This window comes from Sinohyriopsis cumingii, chromosome 18 (genome assembly GCF_028554795.1).
Source record: "Sinohyriopsis cumingii isolate HCF-2022 chromosome 18, ASM2855479v2, whole genome shotgun sequence".
Taxonomy (NCBI): Eukaryota; Metazoa; Mollusca; class Bivalvia; order Unionida; family Unionidae; genus Sinohyriopsis; species Sinohyriopsis cumingii.
The window spans coordinates 16407973-16433037 of record NC_142978.1 but is presented as its reverse complement, the minus strand read 5'-3'; the positions used below and the strand labels follow the sequence as shown (position 1 = coordinate 16433037).

The 25065-nt window shown below is 35.3% G+C and overlaps 1 protein-coding gene across 1 annotated transcript in view; it reads right to left on the bottom strand.

Moving 5' to 3' along the window:
- Positions 1 to 25065, bottom strand: part of LOC149776147 (disintegrin and metalloproteinase domain-containing protein unc-71-like) — a 290286-nt gene that overhangs the window by 75742 nt on the left and 189479 nt on the right. The window contains exons 7-9 of the mRNA XM_089942442.1: positions 12385 to 12439; positions 7955 to 8040; positions 3402 to 3470 (exon numbers count right to left, since the gene is read on the bottom strand). Coding sequence (XP_089798568.1) covers positions 3402 to 3470; positions 7955 to 8040; positions 12385 to 12439 — 210 coding nt within the window. The remainder of the gene's footprint in view (positions 1 to 3401; positions 3471 to 7954; positions 8041 to 12384; positions 12440 to 25065) is intronic.

Sequence of the window (25065 nt, the reverse complement as noted above, 5' to 3'; positions counted from 1 at the left end):
CCATTGGTAACTTAATACAACTACACACACTAGGACAAAGCGAATAACCATATCACTGGCCATTGGTAACTTAATACAGCTACTCACAAGAGGTAAAAGTGAATGACTATATTGCTGGCCATTGGTAGCTTAATACAACTACACACACTAGGACAAAGCGAATAACCATATCACTGGCCATTGGTAACTTAATACAACTACTCACACCAGGCCAAAGTGAATGACTATATCTCTGGCCATTGGCAACTTAATACAACTACTCACACTAGGTAAAAGTGAATGACTATATCACTGGCCATTGGTAACTTAATACAACTACACACACTAGGCCAAAGTGAATAACCATATCACTGGCCATTGGTAACTTAATACAACTACTCACACTAGGACAAAGTGAATGACTATATCACTGGCCATTGGTAACTTAATACAACTACTCACACTAGGACAAAGTGAATGACTATATCTCTGGCCATTGGTAACTTAATACAACTACACACACTAGGACAAAGTGAATGACTATATCACTGGCCATTGGTAACTTAATACAGCTACTCACACTAGGTAAAAGTGAATAACCATATCACTGGCCATTGGTAGCTTAATACAACTAATCACACTAGGTCAAAGTGAATGACTATATCACTGACCATTGGTAACTTAATACAACTACTCACGCTAGGCCAAAGTGAATGACTATATCACTGACCATTGGTAACTTAATACAACTATACACACTAGGTAAAAGTGAATGACTATATCACTGACCATTGGTAACTTAATACAACTACACACACTAGGTAAAAGTGAATGACTATATCTCTGGCCATTGGCAACTTAATACAACTAATCACACTAGGCCAAAGTGAATAACCATATCACTGACCATTGGTAACTTAATACAACTACTCACACTAGGCCAAAGTGAATGACTATATCACTGGCCTTTGGTAGCTTAATACAACTAATCACACTAGGCCAAAGTGAATGACTATATCACTGACCATTGGTAACTTAATACAACTACTCACACTAGGTCAAAGTGAATGACTATATCACTGGCCTTTGATAGCTTAATACAACTAATCACACTAGGCCAAAGTGAATAACCATATCACTGGCCATTGGTAACTTAATACAACTAATCACACTAGGCCAAAGTGAATGACTATATCACTGGCCATTGGTAACTTAATACAACTACTCACACTAGGCCAAAGTGAATGACTATATCACTGACCATTGGTAACTTAATACAACTACTCACACTAGGCCAAAGTGAATGACTATATCACTGACCATTGGTAACTTAATACAACTACACACACTAGGTAAAAGTGAATGACTATATCTCTGGCCATTGGCAACTTAATACAACTAATCACACTAGGCCAAAGTGAATAACCATATCACTGACCATTGGTAACTTAATACAACTACTCACACTAGGCCAAAGTGAATGACTATATCACTGGCCTTTGGTAGCTTAATACAACTAATCACACTAGGCCAAAGTGAATGACTATATCACTGACCATTGGTAACTTAATACAACTACTCACACTAGGTCAAAGTGAATGACTATATCACTGGCCTTTGATAGCTTAATACAACTAATCACACTAGGCCAAAGTGAATAACCATATCACTGGCCATTGGTAACTTAATACAACTAATCACACTAGGCCAAAGTGAATGACTATATCACTGGCCATTGGTAACTTAATACAACTACTCACACTAGGCCAAAGTGAATGACTATATCACTGACCATTGGTAACTTAATACAACTACTCACACTAGGCCAAAGTGAATGTCTATATCACTGACCATTGGTAACTTAATACAACTACACACACTAGGTAAAAGTGAATGACTATATCTCTGGCCATTGGCAACTTAATACAACTAATCACACTAGGCCAAAGTGAATAACCATATCACTGACCATTGGTAACTTAATACAACTACTCACACTAGGCCAAAGTGAATGACTATATCACTGGCCTTTGGTAGCTTAATACAACTAATCACACTAGGCCAAAGTGAATGACTATATCACTGACCATTGGTAACTTAATACAACTACTCACACTAGGCCAAAGTGAATGACTATATCACTGACCATTGGTAACTTAATACAACTACTCACACTAGGCCAAAGTGAATGACTATATCACTGGCCTTTGATAGCTTAATACAACTAATCACACTAGGCCAAAGTGAATAACCATATCACTGGCCATTGGTAACTTAATACAACTAATCACACTAGGCCAAAGTGAATGACTATATCACTGGCCATTGGTAACTTAATACAACTACACACACTAGGCCAAAGTGAATAACCATATCACTGACCACTGGTAACTTAATACAACTACTCACACTATGCCAAAGTGAATGACTATATCACTGGCCTTTGGTAGCTTAATACAACTAATCACACTAGACCAAAGTGAATAACCATATCACTGGCCATTGGTAACTTAATACAACTACTCACACTAGGACAAAGTGAATGACTATATCACTGGCCTTTGGTAGCTTAATACAACTAATCACACTAGGCCAAAGTGAATAACCATATCACTGGCCATTGGTAACTTAATACAACTACTCACACTAGGCCAAAGTGAATAACCATATCACTGGCCATTGGTAACTTAATACAACTACACACACTAGGCCAAAGTGAATAACCATATCACTGGCCATTGGTAACTTAATACAACTACTCACACTAGGTCAAAGTGAATAACCATATCACTGGCCATTGGTAACTTAATACAACTACACACACTAGGACAAAGTGAATAACCATATCACTGGCCACTGGTAGCTTAATACAACTACTCACACTAGGACAAAGTGAATGACCATATCACTGGCCATTGGTAACTTAATACAACTACTCACACTAGGTCAAAGTGAATAACCATATCACTGGCCATTGGTAACTTAATACAACTACTCACACTAGGTCAAAGTGAATGACTATATCACTGGCCATTGGTAACTTAATACAACTACACACACTAGGACAAAGTGAATGACCATATCACTGGCCATTGGTAACTTAATACAACTACTCACACTAGGTCAAAGTGAATGACTATATCACTGACCATTGGTAACTTAATACAACTACACACACTAGGCCAAAGTGAATAACCATATCACTGGCCATTGATAACTTAATACAACTACTCACACTAGGCCAAAGTGAATGATTATATCACTGGCCATTGGTAACTAGATGAAGTAGATCCTAAGCAACGCTGACTGACATGTGAAAAAAGTTTGTTGCTTCTGCTCCTTGATAAAAGTCAAACTAAAACTAGGAGTTCCTTCAAAAAAATAATCTTCTACCATATATGGTCAAAAAATACTTAATTTACCATGGAATGATCCAGTACAAGGGCCACTTTCAGAATTTTCTCAGTTTGATTTTCTGGTTGGTTGTTAACCTGAAAGCAAAAGGCATCCAATTAGAAAAATAATTTTTTAAAATTAATTTATGTAATGCTAACTGTACTTCAAATTCTGAGTAATGTGGTGGCATGGTGGTTAGTGTGCCATACTCGTAAGTCAAAGGTAGCAAATTCGAATCCTGGGCAGATATGCCCAGGTCAGTTGCTGTGCTGTATCTCTCTGGACAAGGCACATAACTCTGATGAAATGGTACTCCATAACCTTTTGATGTGCCATTAAACACTTGACTTCCTACAAGTTTACCAATTTATGTTATGTGAGTACTACTAATGGCTACTTCCAGTGAGATGGCTAATTGTTATTAAAAAATTTAAGTTCTGCAACAATCCAGCTGTTCAGACTCAAGACTATTTTTTAAAACTATAACATTTGGCAAGACAATATGTATGTAAATATTTTACGAATCAATGAGCAATTAGTCACATGGCACTAATGATCCGTCATGACATTTATCCTATTCCCACTTCTTTATTAAAATAGAACCAAGAGATGAAATCAATAATGGACAGTCAAAGCCTGCCACAGTCATAACACTGAAGCATAGGTGAGTAACTTCAATCAACTATCCAAGTGTTTAAAGGCTATAACTCAAACACAATAACAGCCTCACACTGTGTGAATACTAGGTGTTTAAATGTTATAGCTCAAACACAATAATGGCCTAACACTGTAAATCCTAGGTGTTTAAATGTTATAGCTCAAATGCCAAACATTGTGAATACTAAGTGTTTAAGTGTTATAGCTCAAACACAATAATGGCCTAACACTGTGAATACTAGGTGTTTAAAAGCTATAACTCAAATGCAATAATGGCCTAACACTGTAAATTCTAGGTGTTTAAATGTTATAACTCAAACACAATAATGGCCTAATACTGTGAATACTAGGTGTTTAAATGTTATAGCTCAAACGCAATAATGGCCTAAGACTGTAAATTCTAGGTGTTTAAATGTTATAGCTCAAATGCAATAATGGCCTAACACTGTGAATACTAGGTGTTTAAATGTTATAGCTCAAACGCAATAATGGCCTAACACTGTGAATACTAGGTGTTTAAATGTTATAGCTCAAACGCAATAATGGCCTAAGACTGTAAATTCTAGGTGTTTTAAATGTTATAGCTCAAACACAATAATGGCCTAAGACTGTAAATTCTAGGTGTTTAAATGTTATAGTTCAAACACAATAATGGCCTAACACTGTAAATTCTAGGTGTTTAAATGTTATAACTCAAACACAATAATGGCCTAAGACTGTGACTACTAGGTGTTTAAATGTTATAACTCAAATGCAATAATGGCCTAACACTGTGAATACTAGGTGTTTAAATGTTATAGCTCAAATGCAAAAATGGCCTAAGACTGTAAATTCTAGGTGTTTAATGTTATAGCTCAAATGCAATAATGGCCTAACACTGTGAATACTAGGTGTTTAAATGTTATAGCTCAAACACAATAATGGCCTAACACTGTAAATTCTAGGTGTTTAAATGTATAGCTCAAATGCAATAATGGCCTAACACTGAATACTAGGTGTTTGAAGGCTATAACTCAAACACAACAACAACGGTCCCACACTCTGTGAATTCTGCATGTTTAAATGCTATAACTCAAACACAATAATGGCCCAACAATGTGAATACAAAGTAATGGCTGCCAATTGATTGCTTTACTGTGCTTCATGATATTTTGACTGCATTAGGCAGTGATCGTTTGCACCATTTCAACTTTGCCTGTATTCTTCAGCTAAGATACTAGCATAATGTTACATGGTTTTTAATGCGGTGGAAACCATAGAGCCTGGTGAACACGTTGGATAGTGGATTGACATGGTTTTTAATGCGGTGGAAACCACAGAACCTGGTGAACACATTGGATAGTGGATTGACATGGTTTTTAATGTGGTGGAAACCATAGAGCCTGGTGAACACGTTGGATAGTGGATTGGCATGGTTTTTAATGTGGTGGAAACCAAAGAGCCTGGTGAACACGTTGGATAGTGGATTGGCATGGTTTTTAATGCAGTGGAAACCACAGAGCCTGGTGAACACGTTGGATAGTGGATTAGCATGGTTTTTAATGCGGTGGAAACCACAGAGCCTGGTGAACACGTTGGATAGTGGATTGGCATGGTTTTTAACGCAGTGGAAACCACAGAGCCTGGTGAACACATTGGATAGTGGATTGGCATGGTTTTTAATGTGGTGGAAACCATAGAGCCTGGTGAACACACTGGATAGTGGATTGACATGGTTTTTAATGCGGTGGAAACCATAGAGCCTGGTGAACACATTGGATAGTGGATTGACATGGTTATTAATGCGATGGAAACCATAGAGCCTGGTGAACATATTGGATAGTGGATTGACATGGTTTTTAATGTGGTGGAAACCACAGAGCCTGGCGAACATGTTGGATAGTGGATTGACATGGTTTTTAATGCAGTGGAAACCACAGAGCCTGGTGAACACATTGGATAGTGGATTGACATGGTTTTTAATGTGGTGGAAACCAAAGAGCCTCGTGAACACAGTGGATAGTGGATTGACATGGTTTTAATGGGGTGGAAACCATAGAGCCTGGTGAACACACTGGATAGTGGATTGACATGGTTTTTAATGTGGTGGAAACCATAGAGCCTGGTGAACACACAGGATAGTGGATTGGCTAAGAATTTTTCATCCATGAATGTGCTAGGACATCACTACAACTTCACAAGTAGCTGCTAAACTTTGCCGTAAATAATATCTAATTTACATGAAAATAGCTGCACTAACTCTTGTTTTTTTTGACATAAAAATTCTTCGAAAAATCGGAGACATTATTTTAAAATCTCATGAGCCAGATTTCATATTATGGAAAAAGAAAATTTATTTTTACACGAATGAACAAATTTGATGAATTTTCGGGAGCCAGGCCACTATCATGTTATATCCAAAATCAAGCTATAATATTGCTATGGCAGGGTTACACTGTATTATGTGACTTTCAGACACTCTGTCTCAGTGTCATGTGAACAGCACAGCATGTATACTATACGACTTTCAGACAATTATCAGTATCATATGAACAGCTCAGTGATGTACACCATACGACTTTCACACAACTTATCCCACTATCATGTGAACAGCTCAGTGATGTAGACCATGTGTCTTCCAGATGATTTATCCCAGTTATCATGTGAACAGCTCAGTGATGTACACCATATGACTTTCTGAAAATTTATCTCAGTCTCATGTGAACAGCTCAGTGATGTATACTCTATGACTTTCAGACAATTTATCTCAGTAACATGCAAACAACTCAGTTATGTACACTATATAACTTTCACATAATTTGCCTGTCGAACTGCCCACAGAAGTGAGAGAGATAAAGGACAAAATGTAAAGCCATAAGAGACATACAGTACATGCACTGTGGATTATGAATTCTCCACATTATCTGGTAGACATGGATGAATTTCCACTGTGGGAACGTGGATTTTCCATCATCCAGTATCCATGTACTCTTGTCATTGAAGAATAAATACAACATGCTTCACCATAAACACATTTTTCCCTTTAAATTCAGTTAACATTTTATCATCCAGGAGTTCATCTCATAAAGTATGGCAATAAAACACTGATGCAACTGGCATATAGTAGAGAAACATATTAGATATGTTACCTAAATAAGTGCAAAAAAAACATAAAATGCTTAGATAGATAGACAGGGTTCATACAGAATTCTGAATGATAAATTCAAAGGCTTTTCTGAAGCTTTCAAAGACCATAAACATAGATTTCCAAGACCTATTTTCGCCAACATTTTGTATACAAGTTATGTTATATGAGAAAACAATGATTGCAAAATACTACAATATTGTTTAATGATGAAATGAAACTGAATGGGTCATCAAAAGAAAGAAACCAGGAAAACTTGTTTACATCCGAATCTAACAACCTTGGACAATTTTATTTGTGATTATGGAAAGAAATTAAAATGTTTGGGTTTATTTCAATGTCCAAAGACTTTTAAAGACCTCAAGGTAATCTGATCAATTTTCCCAAACTTTCAAGGCCTTGAAAATGCTACCTCATTTTTCCCAAACTGATAGAGCATACATTTTAAATAATTTATATGTAGGTACATTAAGGCTATATGGTAAAAAAAATGTATATACAGTAAGTGAGCCATATATACCAGCTTATAAGTCAAATCAACAGTAAACAACAAAGATTGTGCTCTGCAATAGCATAATGCACCTGAAGATCAGGGTCTATCTTGTTTGTTCTACTGATTACTCCTAACAAACTGCATAGACCCTCATCTGCTGGTGCATGATGTGTTGGCAGATGTGGGTCTGTGCAGTTTGCAGTTGGGCATGACTTATAAGCAAGTATATACATAGTACATGTATTTGCATTGCAAATGTGTGAAAAATTTTAACAAGTTATGAAAATGTCAAAAGCACTTGATACCCTTTTCGCATTCATCTCCTTGACCCTTCTGATGAACTCTCCTCTATGAAGTTCATTAAAAGGCAACCAGTGGGTTTCTTCATTCCCTGAATAAAAACAAAACAATAAAAGCATGACAAACCATTACTCTAAGAACAAAAATATCGGCAAGATCTCTGATTCTGTTATCTTGAAATTGCAGATATGTGGATTCTGTGCATTTAAACAGAGATGGAAACTGACAAAAATGTCTTAAATGTGGGAAAGGTTGTCAATGTACCTTATTTATTATATGTCTTTTGACACTTTTTGTTTCTGGACACCAGCATTTTTTGAACAAAATAATATCTGTATGCATTGAAATTCTAGGATATCATTTGAAAATAATCGTATGCATGTTTCTGGGCACAATTATAGTTCTATTATGATAAGTTAAGAAGGACATGATATTGCTGCTTTTAAAAATGGAGGTATGACTTACTTATCATCAGGAATAACTGCAAGTAACATGTATAATTCAAATTGTTGAAAAATACATGTTACTATCCTTCAGATGGGGGCTACAGGTGGCCTAGTGGTCTAAATCCAGGGTGGCCAAGTGGTCTAAAGGGCTTACATTTACCAGTCACTGCCACCTCATCATTGTGGGTATGTTAGAAAGCTTGCCAGTAGCTTCCCATGGGTAATTTTATTTCTGACTGGACTTTTCCAGGTTTCTTCCTCCACAAGTTATACTGGCTGCCATGTATAGCCTATCATGTGCTGAAAAATGGTGTTAAGCCCTTGACAACAATAACAATTCCTTAGCTTGCTGGCACCGATATAATAAAATAATATAACACAATAGATATCCCACCTCTGGAATTAAAACAATATGATAATCCACTACTTTTGACAATAAACAGCCATTGCTCCACCTTCATAAAGCACTATCAGTTGTCTCTCCTCCTATATTTGTACAACTACAATTGTGTCTGAAAACACACCCTTTTGTTCATGTCAACAAATGTCATAATTCAATCAACTCTACCCATCTAATGACATTTTGGCCCATTTCTCTATGTATGTCTCCAAACTGTGTCATTGACCCAATTTCCATAAAGATCCATTCATGTCACATACTTTTAGGATTTATCATAAAATGTGGAAAACTGACTTATTTCAATGAGCTAACTGGCAACATGAACAGATTTTAAGATGTAAAATTTTAGGATTGTATTTGTCTTGTTGGATATAGGTAGCTACTAAAGCACAGAACAGATGTTGTTGTTGTAGGGTTTAACGCCAATTTTCAGCACAAGATAGGCTATACATGGCGGCCAGTATAATTGGTGGAGGAAGAACCCTGGAAATCCCCAGAAGAACCACCGACTCATGAGAAGCTACTGGCAGGCTTTCTCACATACCCACATTAGCCAAGCCTGAGACTCGAACTCACGCAGACAGAGGTGAGATGGCAGTGATCCATAATGGTGAGCACTTTAGACCACTTGGTCACTCGGGGCCCCAGCACAGAACAGAACAATGATGCAATAGAAACAAACTTAAAAGGACTAACAGAAGACAGACAAAATAGACTGATGGAAGATGTATTCATACAAAGAAAGATTGAAACAAAGAAACATACTCAAAGATATGCACTCAAAAGTTGATGAAATAGACTTGCAAACAATGATTGTTCTTGAATGTACGGATTTGTTTTTGATATAATGGTGTTTGTTTTAATAACTGTGCTTGTAATAGCTGGCAGTATATTTGGTGGGATATTATTTGCGAATGGATCTTTACTTATACTTTATTCTTACTGGTCGACCACATGTTACATTTAATTTCTTCACTCTTTCAAATTCATAGATTGTGATTTTCAAATGGCTCTTCAAAGTTTATTTTAGAAAGTTGCTACATGTATATGAAAAAATGCCATTATTTCTTATCTTAATCTTTGATATTTAATGCATCCCCCTCTCTCTCTCTCTCACAATGTCTAATTAATGTGCTTCTTTGAATCAATTACTGCATGTCTGAATTTAGGCCTAGGAATATTTCTGTTATTAATGAAATGTAACTAGGATACATCTCTGTGAATTACAACTTTAGTTTTAATCTTGACTATTTAATCCCAACTGAACGTACTGTGTCACTGACCATGCTGAGGTGAAAAGTACACTTGTACTATATCAGACAAATGATGAAGTAGGTGGTGGTTATTTGTACTTCAACTTCCCAGAAATTAAAAATATAAAATACTGGACAGTGCCTCAATCTCAATTAACTGATTAAAAGAGGCCTCAAAATTAAGACAAATTTTGGTGGCCCATAATACAATTTTTGTCTTGAATATGTCTAACCCTTGCAATAGAGTTTATTATTATTAGTAGTACATGAAGGTAAATTTGACTTTGGTATGACCTCTATTCCCTATCATGTTCTTAATTCATCAACACAAGCTTTTCTAGAGTGTCTGTCTTACTGAATACAAATGGCTACATCGTTTCCAATCAGACTGTGTTGAGATAATGTTTACCTGAGTGAAAGTTTAAATTTCAGGTTATTTTACTTAAGTTGTTAAATTGTGAACTAATTAAATGATGTATAGTTTAATTTTGTCATGTTTGTTCTATTACGAAATGCTGCCAAATTCATGAAGTAAATGAATATGTGAATATCAATTTTCTATTCAAATATTCAAACAAATTTGTTCTGATTCAAACATTTCAGGACCACATGACCTTATATGAAAAGATAGGATTTATTTAAATTTGGCATGTTTACAACAATCACTTTTGATGAAGTCTTTTTTTTAATAGCATTATAGACATAAAAAGATTTTAAAAAACATGATTTACAATACAAACATTGTATAATATATATACATAATACATTATTACAATAATACATTGTACATAAAGTATATACAGTAATATATAATACATACCTACAATAATAGACAATACATAAATAAAATAATACATAGTATATAAATATAATAAGATACAAAGTAAAGAACTTAAAATGTAAGCAAGCAAAGTACATTAAAGAGTATTAAAAAGAGAATTTTGTGTCTATGTATCTAAAAGAAGTAACAGATCAACATCAAAAGCATGCAAAGATGTAAACGTTGTCTGTAACGAAAATAACATAAAAGTGTCTAGGTGTATAGTGTCCCAGATTAGAACACTAATTAAACTCTAATGAGCTTTTCAATGACATTACATAAAGCAAATACATTGCATAGACATAGTTTACAAAACATTCGGAGTATAATACATAATTATAATTAGATATAAAATGATATGCAACAAATGTAAAATGTAAGCAAGCAGAACGCTTTTAAAGAAATATTGTTTATGAAAGAATTTTGTTCATAGGTAAACAAAGGGAGTAACAAGTTGTCTGCCCCATGTTTAACAGTTTTCTGTATAGAATAACTGACATTCATTTTGCAGAAACCACTTTTTTCTTACAGTCATTGACTCGACATTTTACCCCAAAATCAAAAGTCATCAAAAACAAATTGCAGAAACCAGCTTCATCCTTCAGTCAATTACTCTGGCCTTCCCCAACCCATCACCACACATTGACAGGCTTCTTCCTTAAACCAAGTGCAAGTCATCCACAAAGTCTGGCCCTAGTCTGTAATGTAGACCAAGTGTTATTTTGCAAACACCATTTTCATTCCTTTCGGTCAGTGACCTTGGCCTTTGACAATGAACAAGGTTCTTCCTTATCAAGTTCAAGCCATCCACAAAGTCTGATAACCAATAATGGATAACTCAGCTTATTGTCCTGAAGCCATATTTCTTCTTTCAGTCAGTAACCATGACCTCTGACCATGAATTCAATGTACTTCCTCTTTATGACAAGTTGTTATTTTGACACTGAATCAAAATGCTGCTTTGCTATTGCAAGTTTAAGCTATCCACAAACCTTGATCTCTGTAGGTGTAGGCCAACACAAGTTATTCTGCTGAAATGAAATTTGTAACAGACACATGGACATACATATGAAATGGACAGCATCGTAACAATATGCTTCACCTTATGTCACGCATATAAAAACACTTGAAATTGTAAATTAAGCCCTCCCATCAAACTGAGACTTTTAACAATAAAGCTAGTCACGGTACAAAAGTAGGAACAGTAAGACAAATACAGACACATATTTCTCTTGTAAACATCATGGCAAGAGAGGTATGGATTGGATGATCTGTAGATATACCATATAAAGATCAGGTGTGGCTAAAAAATAACCTTTATTGTGCATTGTATTATCATGGGCATGCAATATACATTTATAGTACTGTGAATAAATTGTCCATCATTACTGTCAAAAGATACCTAGATAGTAAATTTCCAGTTAGATTTGTGCACATTTCTGAGTTTGAAAAAAATCAGTGTTGTTTTTTTACAATTTTGCTATTTTTCAATCGTTAAAGAAAATGATTAACTTACCACACTTCTCTTCTTTTGAAGCACTGGCTTTGAATATAACATGTGGATGATCCTTCTGCAAATAGTTAAAAAAAAGATGTGGATGTAAAATGTTAACTCACAAACCTGACCTAATTCACTTGCATCTTACATTTAAATGAAAAAGTTCCCTACAAAATATCCATACTTTAGATGGAGTCCATAACTGGTGATCGTACTATGTACCAAACCATGATATAGCATGAACGACTGAACATTAGATAAATGTGTGTATAAGCGATGTTTCCCTTTACTCTCATGTGTGCTTCAGGGACCCCAATAATTTTAATTTCAGCCCCAGTTTTGATATTAAAGTTTGTTTTTTACTCAATCTGACCCCCAATTCTGACACCATGGGGATTTTTTACTCTCTGACTTTCACCCATAGGGGATACACTGGTACAAGTGATATGGGGTGGAGGTGGAATAAACAAAATGCCAGTCAATAGTATGGCAATTGTTTACTGCTTCATAATTTTAACAACAACTGCAATTAAGATAAGGAAAATAAATCACTGTTGTGAAAGGACATTATGATCTGTAAGCTATAGGTGTCTTGAACTTATATTATTTTTATCTTTCTGCCAATTTGGCAGATGTTTTCAGGAACATGAGTGAATAAGGGTGTCAAAGACAAAAATTGTGAGCCAATATTGTTATGTTTTGAATTTATGTAACAACAAAGTGAGTTATAGAGGGGTTCCACTGTAAATTAAATAAAACATATCTATTTTTAATTGTCTGCAAGCAAGAATGTACAGTGTAATACAAAATAAATTCCATTCCCTATCATTGCTAGGGGCAGTCCACTGCTAATGTCTTATGAAACCATGCTTTAGTAATAGATAAATGTACGCTGGCAATAATGCGATTAAAATCAACATTGATCCTTCAGCAATGCCATGTTGACTAAACATATGGTACACCAAGTCAATGACCACTTGTGTCCATAGGAGAAATAATTTTATCCTGTTTTTACTTGCAGTTTTACCTCCAGTCACAGAGGTCTATGAGCAAAATCTTGTTCTTGGTCCAACAGATCTTAGAACCATATTTTTCAATAAGGTACAAAACAAGGTCTAGCACTGAACAGTACTGCTATTCCTAGATACATGTAACGTAGTTTTCTCATGCAAGAAAGTAAATTCAATGCGAGTGCATCCACTGACACTGTAAACATCACCTATATACATATATGATTTCATAGATATATGGATTTGTTTGTGTGGCTCCTACACCGAAGAAAAAAAATGTGCCAACTATAAACAATAATCTTTTTTTTTTGTAAACTATACCTTTTATTTTCTTTCTAATGATGTCTCAAATGTAAAAAAAATAATGAATACATGTATTTAAAAATCTATATTGGTACCAGTGATATGTAATCTTTCTTTCCAACAATATTTACTTGTGAGAAATTAGTGAAAACTAATCCATCATAAATATTAGTGTGGGACCCACAGAAGCAGCGTTCGTTAACAGGAACTTGTCAAAACCATTTTTCCTGCCAACAAATTATGACCCTTGGGTAGAGGAATATCCTTATCCAAAACCAAAATGGATTCTATCAGTCTGAGCATGGAAAGCATCAGCCTAGACTCTTTCTATTACAAAGTGAAATGACCTCTTGGCAGCTATCAGTCAACTATCACATAACAGAAATGGAGGGATAATCAATGTACTGACACCAGATAAGTGTGAACCATTACACGATTGATTGCCTGAACAAAAGCTTGCCCAACCATCATGGGCAAATGGATAGGACAGTGTAGTGCAAATGGATAAGACAGTGTAGGGCAAATGGATAGGACAGTGTAGAGCAAATGGATAAGACAGTGTAGAGCAAATGGATAGGACAGTGTAGGGCAAATGGATAGGACAGCATATGGCAAATGGATAAGACAGTGTAGGGCAAATGGATAGGACAGTGTAGGGCAAATGGATAGGAGAGTGTAGGGCAAATGGATAGGACAGTGTAGGGCAAATGGATAGGACAGTGTAGGGCAAATGGATAGGACAGTATAGGGCAAATGGATAAGACAGTGTAGGGCAAATGGATAGGACAGCATAGGGCAAATGGATAGGACAGTGTAGGGCAAATGGATAGGACAGTGTAGGGCAAATGGATAGGACAGTGTAGGGCAAATGGATAGGACATGTCAAAGTTCTGCTCTTTCTAACATTTACATTGTACATCTAAAATGTAGAGTAGACAGAGCTTTCTCCATTTTAGAAATTCTGCGCCTTTCATGCTAAGTAAGTGTACATACACTCTAATGGGTAGGGTTATCAAACGTTTCCAAGTTATATGTCTGGAAAGCAAAAACCATACTGGCTGAGTGGTATTTGTGCTAGACTTGTGACTGAAAGGACGTGGCTTGGAATTCTACCATCCAATCAGCTTAGGCTGGTAAATACCATATTGTGTCCTTTACAGTCCAATCACCTTGAAAGACTCTAAATTACCAATACGTGTTGCTGTGCCATAAAATACCATACAAAAATATAAACCTTTACCTCTTATCAAAAGGAGTCCTGGGATTTTACGGTGACAACCTGATAAAATGTTTTACTTATCTTAGGATGACAATTTCCTCTATTAAGATTGGACACTTCTAAGATGCCCATAATACTGGTAATGCATTTATTTTTGTAGCAATACTCTGGGCTTTACAAAAATTACATTTTTGTGGATAACAATATTCAGGGATTCACAAAAATTACATTCTTCTTTGTATTTTGAGTCATGACATGTGGAGCAAGCCCCAATGCTTCCACAGAAGCGTCAAAATTGTTTATTAATAATAATAATAATAATAATAATAATAATAATAACAATAATAATAATAAACTATCTTTAACAAGGATAACACATTTGGTCATGGCTGACCCATCTGCCATGTGGTTCTCTGTTTTTGTAATAAAAAAATAAAAATAGAAGATCATGCACATAAACATGTATCGTCGCACACTCATTCGTACATATTTGACATGAATGACTATGTGTGCCTATACTGGGAAACATACAAATATATATCAATTATGGATATGATTTTAAAGTTTTCTATTCAGAGCTTTGAATATGTCATTCCAGCTGGTCTAGAAGGAACTTCTTTAATGATATTTTAAAAGAAGCAAGGGAAGTTGAATTACGTATCATCATTGGTAAGGAATTCCATACAGTAGGTGCTGATACAGAAAATGAGTTTTTGTAATGATTGGTTTTTGACCAAGGAATCTGGAGATCGTTGTTAGTCACTGATCTGAGATTGTGCTCAGTATTCGATGATCTTAGTTCAATTATGTTAGAGATATAATCTGGAGAAAGACCGTTTAAAGACTTGTATGTCATGATTCCTTTAAAATAAAGAATACGTTTTTGTATAGGTAGCCATTTCAGACGTGAAAACAAAACATTTGAGGGAGTCATAACAGGAAGTTTCAGTATTATTCGGGCTGCCCTTTCCTGGAGTCTATCAATTCTTGACAGATTATAATTTGATGTGTTTCCCAATATGGTACAGCCATAATCTATCAGTGGTAGTATATAACCCAAAAAATACATTTCAAGTGATTGTGGAGATAGAAATTTTGAAAGCAATTTTAATCGAGTTATTCTTTTCACTACCACTGCACATAAGTGATCGATATGCGCATTCCAGCTGAGGTGTTGATCAATGTAGATACCAAGAAGTTTTTGATTTTTGACAATAGATACGTCTAAGCCATTTTGAGTTAGAAGTAAATCCATGTTAGCTGATAGATGCTGCCTTGTTCCAATTGTTATACATTTTGTTTTAGAGATGTTAATAAGCATTTTGTTTTGATGACACCAAACTGATGTATTGTTGAGGTCGATTTGAAGTTTATTTTTAATGGAGTCTAGAGATTTATCAGATAAATGCAATGTCGAATTGTCAGGGAAAAGATCTGTGTTAGCGTGCGCTGGATGCAAGGCTAAGTCATTGATAAATAGTAGAAAAAGAAGCAGCCCTAATATAGATCCTTGAGGAACACCACTTAAGATATGACTTGGTTCGGATATATGTTTACCCGTGCAAACAACCTGGTGTCTGTTTGTGAGATACGACGTGAACCAGGCAACTGAGTTTGGAGAAAACTTGTAGGCTGAAAGTTTTTTAATGAGCACCAAATGGTCAACCAAATCGAATGCTTTTTAAAATCAATGAAAATTCCACCAGTATTAGTTCACCTGATTCTACTGCCAATAGCCATTGGTCTATAAGTTTTGTCATTGCAGTCTGACATGAATGATTCTTTCGAAAACCTGCTTGTGATCTATGGAGGAGTTGGTACTTGTCAAGATATCGATTCACTCTTTAAATTTCTGGTTAATAACAGCCCAAAAAATTCATGAAAATTGGTACCCTGTGAAAACTGGTGTCCCATGGAAAATAAGAATAGCAATGGGATTGCTGTATGTAGGTATCACAGTAACAGTAAACGTTGCTGTGTTTATGTATCACAGTACAGGTAATAACTTTGTTATTGACGTGTTCATGTTGTTGTTGTTGTTGTAAGGTTTAACAAAAAATTTCAGCACAAGATAGGCTATACATGGTGGCCAGTATAAATGGTGGAGGAAGAACCCAAGAAAACCCCAGAAAGTACCACCAACCCATGAGAAGTTACTTGCAAGCTTTCTCACATACCCACATTTGCTGAACCCGAGACTTGAACCCACACAGACAGAGGTGAGATCCAGGCAGTGATCCATAATGGTGAGCACTTTAGACCACTCAGCCACATGGGGCCCTGCTGTGTTTATGTAACACTATAATAGTAATGGGACTGCTGTGTTTAAGTATGACAGTAATAATAATGGGATTTTTGTATTTAGGTATCATAGTACAGGTAACAGTAATTGGATTACTGTGTTTAGGTATTACATTAATAGTAATGAGACTGCTGTGTTTAGGTATCAAAGTAATTAGCAATGCAATTGGTGTATTAGGTATCACAGTAATTGTAATGGGATTGCTGTATTTAGGTATCACAGTAATTGTAATGGGATTGCTGTATTTAGGCATCACTTAAAGCAGTTGCATGGTTGGCAATGGGGTAAAGTTTTCAATGAAGAAAATCCGTACTTTATCTCCATGTTTCTCCCTCATTTTTCACAGTGGTATCAAAATGTATTTTTTCATGTTGTAATCATAAAGGGATGGTCCTAAGCAATTTTTTGTGTTTGATTACTGAGATGGCCACATCTACTTCAATAAATGGGAGGCAACTCATGATGCCTAAAATGATACAGAATTTGATTTCATGAAATAATTGTCTCTACAAAATGGCAGAATTTTCTGACATAGTCAACAAGGCATAAAGGGGGCGCTCACCAGATAATATGTACTTTTGACAGAGTGACGTATGTAAGGTGACGTAGTTCGCATTTAAAACATGCACAATGGAGAGAATGTTGGCATACCTCTATGCTACATTAATGTAATGTGGATGATATTTCTTTTGGATATTGTACTTTTGGAAATTTTACATGATTTAAGCATACTGCTAACTGAAATGACTGCTCCCCTGTGTTAAAAAATCAGCCTGAATTAGTCTAAAGTACACTATACATAGCAGCTATTAAAATAGGGAAAATGAATTTTGCCAGACTAGACAATACCAGCTTCTGAAAGTGCAATGAATGAATTACCAAATATATAAAATGTAAAAAAGTTATCGGCTATTTTTTATACAATTTACCTCTGAAGTTCAGGAAGTGAAAATGACCAAGTACAGCTAGCACTTTTTTGAAAGGTGCACATCTGAAGTAAGGCCAAGCTGTATACTCTATAACCCATATTACACCCATCAATCATACACCAAAATAAAGGGAATTAAAGGTTATTTGCATTATACCTAAGATATACAAGGTCTTTTTTAAATAGCCAGTATAACCAGTGAGGAAAGCCGGGGAAATTCTTTTTCTTTAAAATCCTAACCCTATGCAAAATGCGAAACTGTATAGCGCCACCTTAAAGAAAATATAAAAATGTTTGCAATTATTTTTTTTATTTTCATATAATTATGTATGATGTTCTGAATAAAATGGTACATTCATATTGCATTTAAGCATGAAAATAAGCTAATTATGATCATTTTTCTCTTCCTTACATAATTTGCCATGAGGTATGTTTGTGTGAGTAGTGACCTTAATTATGGGGAAATTAGAAGACTTAGAATATAGGAATAGAGTCAACTTAAATTTAAAACTGTTGCAATAAGTGACAGAAATATATGGTGAAAATGTTTCTTTTCATTTATTTGCAATGAAATAAAAAAATAAATGAAGAGAAAGTGAATTCGCTTCTTCCATATTAAACAATAGGCAAATATTTTACACTTTGACCTTTGACCTTTATGAACCTGATGAGTTACCTCCCTTTTCAAATTGTAAAATTCATTGTTGATATCTCAGAAATAATTCTGGCTAGTTTCATGTTCCTGTCACTCAGCATAACATTGGTTGCTATGTTTACAAAATGTAATGTGCATTCTTAAAATAGCTCACTTTTTATCATGGGGGGGGTGAGGCTGGACTTGTTAGAGACTCTGACACTCATAAATACTGTTCTGTGGGGGGAAAGGCAAGAGAATTATTCAAAAGGATTGTTTTGATGCTTGCAACTTAAATGTTTCAGCCATATAAACATAATTAAATCATACAAAAATAATACCTATATCTTCTTTATGGGGGCGCTCACCAGATAATATGTACTTTTGACAGAGTGACATATGTAAGGTGAAGTAGTTCGCATTTAAAACATGCACAATGGAGAGAATGTTGGCATACCTCTATGCTACATTAATGTAATGTGGATGATATTTCTTTTGGATATTGTACTTTTGAAAATTTTACATGATTTAAGCACACTGTTAACTAAAATGACTGCTCCCTTGTGTTAAAAAATCAGCCTGAATTAGTCTAAAGTACATTATACATAGCAGCTATTAAAATAGGGAAAATGAATTTTGCCAGACTAGACAATACCAGCTTCTGAAAGTGCAATGAATGAATTACCAAATATATAAAATGTAAAAAAAGTTATCAGCTCTTTTTTATACAATTTACCTCTGAAGTTCAGGAAGTGAAAATGACCAAGTACAGCTAGCACTTTTTTGAAAGGTGCACATCTGAAGTAAGGCCAAGCTGTATACTCTAAAACCAATATTACACCCATCAATCATACACCAAAATAAAGGGAATTAAAGGTTCTTTGCATTATACCTAAGATATACAAGGTCTTTTTTAAATAGCCAGTATAACCAGTGAGGAAAGCCGGGGAAATTCTTTTTCTTTAAAATCCTAATCCTATGCAAAATGCGAAACTGTATAGCGCCACCAAAGCTGGTGCTCATGCCATCTGACATCAGCAAGAGGCATCTGAGATCTATCTTTAATTGACTGCACATAAACAGAATTCAGCTTGTTAAATTTTCCAGTGAAATGTTAAAGATATTCTCAAGTTTTTATTGTGTCCATGGTGAGGGTGTTGTAATTAATTGCCATCACAACAGCACACAACAGAGGATAGTTAATGGGTTATGTGCACATAAACAAGACAGAATGTAGTAATAATAATAATAATAATGACCTTATTTAAAGAGGGTAACACAATTAGCTAAAAACTAATCTACCTTGAGGCCCTCATACAAAGGAATTTATTTATTTAAGCTTGGGTTATGGGCACATACACAAGACAGAAGGTAGTTATTGGGTTATGGGCACATACACAAGACAGAAGGTAGCTAATGGGTTATGGGCACATACACAGGACAGAAGGTAGTTAATGGGTTATGTGCACATAAACAAGACAAGGTAGTTAATGGGTTATGGGCACATACACAAGATAGAAGGTAGTTAATGGGTTATGGGCACATACACAAGACAGAAGGTGGTTAATGGGTTATGGGCACATACATGTGACAGAGGGGAGTTGATAGGTCATAAGAACATACAGACAACAGAAGGGAGTTATTGGGTTATGGGCAGTATACACATAACTGAGGATATTTAGTAGGTTATGGGCATATACACATGACAAATGGCAGTTAATGGGTTCTGGACATATACAGATGATAGATGTAATTAATGGGTTATGGGCACGTATATATGACACATGTTAGGAGGTGTGCGAGGTCTGGGCCTGACGTCCCACTCACCAAAGGAAAGTGAAGCGTCTCTCACAGCCTCTCCTTTCCAGGTGTAGTGATCACGAGGGACCACTGTCTGGCTCTGCTGGGCAGGAGGTTACTTGCATATGGCCTCTCCTACACTATTGTGTCCACAGAGTCTGCTGTGTGATGCGACCAAGTGTCCGGCGGTATAACTGGGTGGGCAGACTAGGCTCGTTAGCCTTAGTAAGCAGCCTGTCTAAGAGAAGGAAAACTCTAGACTCCAAACCCGGGCAGATGGAGCTCGTTAGCCTTCTCAGGCAGTTTGTCTAGAAGGAAACTGATTTCAAAGCTTCGCTGCCTTGGGGATATCTTCGGGTGAAGGAAAGGTTATGGGAGTAAATCCAGACAAAATATACAGAGTGGAGCCCCTAAGGCAGCTGGGTGTCAACTACAACTTCCTTCCAGCAGCTCCTGCATCCGAACTGGTGCCTAATGTCATCCTCAGCATTCCTTTGGACCCCACCAGCAACGACAAGAGGGGGATCCTGACATTTGGGAGGGTCAAGAATCTGATGAGCCCTGCCAGCATAGAGTTGGCTTCACCGTCAAAAACACCCTCCTGGCCTTGGTTGTGCGCTCGATGACCAAAACGCGGTTGGTGCTTATCAGGGAGATGCTCTTTGCTGATGACACATTAATATGGGAAAATAGTTTCTGGCCAGCATGAACAAAATGTATTTACTTTAAAAAGCTTTCAATGACTTTGTTCTAATGTTTTTGTCCATTATTGTCATAAACTGCATGTTCTATTGACTTAGTCACTGGTTGCCAAGTTGCCATAGAAACCGAAATATGTAAACAATGATCATCCTGATTGGATGACTGTGAAAGAAGACGTGATATGATTGGTTAATATAACCATGAAATTTTAGCAGCTGAGCCTCCTTTTCCCCACAAACAAAAGAGCACACAAATGGTTCTGCAACAAGTAAAAACCTTGAACAAAAATCGTGGAATCACGTGGAATGGACAGATGAGAATATTTTCAATATCATTTTTTTTTAAGTAAGTAGAAGTGCAGAGAAGTGATTGTGAAGAATATGAAAGAAATGATTTGGTGAGAGCAAATTTAAGCGGAAAAGTGTACCCAGCCAGGATCATCAAAACTGCAATATTTTTGTCTTGGTCATTCGTGATTATTTCAGTGGAAGTTATATGGATATTTTATTGGTGTTCATATGTCATCAAATTAGGTTTTACCAAACTGATGATACATGATTTTGTTCAGACCTAATTTAAACTGACTCTTCGAATTTTTGAAAATCACTAAACATTATCATACCCCCCCCCTTCCTTTTGATCTCAATACCAGACACACTACTACATCTATGAAGGAATTGAGATGTTTGATATCTTTTCTTTTTCATGACATCACTATTTCTATGATCTGATGTAATTTTGTTAATTTAAAACAAAACAAACTAAAATAGTTTATGTGTCAAATTGTACACAATACAGGTGCAAATAACGTGATGAATCCAGAAGCAGCTATATGCAACATGTGGAGTCGGAGTGGATGCATTAGTGACATACTAAGGGCCTATACAACACAAGTCTGACGTTTTATCAAAAGAAAATGGCAACATTTTAGAAAGCACTAAATAACTGTTACCTGTACTATATATATATATATATATATATATATATATATATATATATATATATATATATATATGTAGATAGATAGATAGATAGATAGATATACAGATAAGATTATTTAGTGTAACAATGTTGTCAAAAAATGTTGTCATTAAAACATCCGACTCCTGTGACTATACCTAGGCTACTCAGCTTCAGTTAAAATACAACTAGTGACAAAATTCTCCAAATACTATAAATCTTCAGTAAGTTGTGTATTAAGTGTAAGGGATTAAATCATTTTGAGTTGATCATAATTATTCCAGTAAATAAAGTGGGGTACAATAACAATGTGCTAAAAGCTGAAGACAATGTTGATCAGAGGTTATCTGTAATTAACTAATTTTATCTTTCTTTCAGATCAGACAGCAGAAAAGTAAAATTATTAGAGGATGAAGTTTGTAGGTTAAGGAGGAAAATTTAAAAACTGGAGGATCCTATGGCCAAGATGGAAGAGACATTAAATTGTTACTGCTGCAGCAATGTTAAAGATAATCGGATGGAACAGCTTAAGTTGCAGATGGAGACATTCAGTAGTGACAATGGACAGGATTTTATTAAATGATAGGCCCTGAACATCTTCAAAAAAGAGTTATTTGACAGGTCAGTCTCTGGGAAAAAGATTATTCAAGTCAGGAGAAACCCCAGTGGAAAGACAGCCCCATGACGATGAAATATGCTTGATTGCACACACCTGCCACAATATCTCTTGAAAAATTTTCAAAGAAAAATTATGTACAAAAAATTACGTTAAAAAAAACATACAAACAGTGTTGCTATGAGTAAAACAAAAAAATATCGCTTGTCAGTTTACATGTTCTTTGTTTCATATTAGAAACTGATCTGAAATTAGATACCGTTTTTAAGATAATATGTTGCATTTTATACTATTTTAAAACACCCACATCTAAGGTTATTTTATGATTCTGGAAGAAATAGGTATTTGTTTGTCAGATAATCAAATTTTTTTATAGGAATTGTTCATGAAGTCATGAATCATTCATGAGAAACTTTGTTAATCATAGTTCATGAATATGTTCATGCACTTGTTTACGAATGATGATGACTCAATTTGTGATCTTTTATGAACTGTTCTTGAATTAAGTTCATGAATATTTCATGAAGTGTTCAAGAACAGTTTGTGATGTGTTGGTTCATGAACAGTTCATGAATTCATAATTTCATGAACTGACCATTTTCAGTTAATGCACATTCATGAATAGTTAATTCATGAATTATTCATGATCGTTACATAGGGGGGATGGTAAGCCAAATTAAATGATTTATTAAATTCAATGAGGATTGTGCCAGAAGGTGTGCCTGATTCTACTGCTAGTAGCCAATGGTTGATAAGTTTTGACAGGAATGATTCTGTCAAAAACCTGATTGTGATTTAGGGAGGAGTTGGTACTTGTCAAGATATCTGAACATATGCTTGCTGACAAGTTTTTCGATAATTTGTGAAAGTGCAGATAGAACAGATATGGGTATATTGTTGGATGGGTCATTCTTTTCATTTCCCATATAAATTGCGAATACTTCTGCTAACTTCAATGACTCCAGGAATTTACAGGAAGTGATACTACAGTTAATTATTTCTTTCAATGACTCTGAGATTGATAAAGCCGACATATCAAAAGTGAATATTAAAATCATTCTGTACATTATAGTAGAGATCTGTGGAGATGACATTATAAATTAAAATCATAATGTGTGTTAATGAGACATCTTAAAACTAGGGGGAAAAAAAGGTGAAAAATGTATGCCAAATTCAATGTTTTAAATTAATGATCATTTATCAGGATAGCCATCCAATGTATTTCACAATCAATGCCAAAAATGTCAACATATTAATCAGTACAGCATCTTGGCATAAATAAGATTTATTTACTGCATTCTCTGTAATTAAACAATCAAACCATCATTGGGATATTTTTCAATGATAATGTTGAAATTGATCAAAACAGATCTCATCTGTATCATGTGGTACATCTTTTGTTCAATAAAAAAAAATTCATGCAAAAATAAAAAGCCCATTATCAGGTGTTTTATAATTATGTCACAAGGACAAGTTATAATAAAAACTCAGAAATTTTTACGGAACTGAGTCTGTGATGTAAGACGAATTTTGACATTAAATTATTCTGTACCTTAATGTCCCTTTTTGCTTCAGTTCAGGTTCTTTAGAATATATGAATTATAGTACCATTCCTGTTTTGTGTGGAGGATGGTTGGTATAACTCTAAAAGTGGGAGGATAATAGCAAAAGGCCAGCTTTGCCATTTTTTTAATTTTGTTACTGGACCGGTTTCTCTTTATCTAAAGAGTTTGAAAAATGTATACATATCAAAAGTTATGTCGCTTTATTTTGACAGTGGATCCTTCAAAGGTTAAAGGTTACATTCTTGACTGCAGCTGTAGCCAAACATCTAGTGTAACTTCATAAAATTTACTGTCCAGACTTACTGTCTACTATACAATTTACAGCTACCATTTAATGCACACATTTATCATATATAAGTATGATCCTCAAAGACAGAAAATTCCCCTCTTGGTATCTGGTGTACTCAAATTATTCAGAAACGGTTGAAATATAACCCTAATTGCATATCTTTCCCCACAAGATCTTTGAAGTAACTGAGCCTTCCTTTCTGCTTTTAGAGCCAATGCAATGCCAAATCCAATAAATTCATCACAGTAGATGCAAAATCCAATAAATTCATCACAGTAGATGCAAAATCCAATAAATTCATTGAGGTATACATTCAGTACCAAACATCCACATTAAGTAGCTGGCGTAAAATAAGACACAGTATTTCTTCC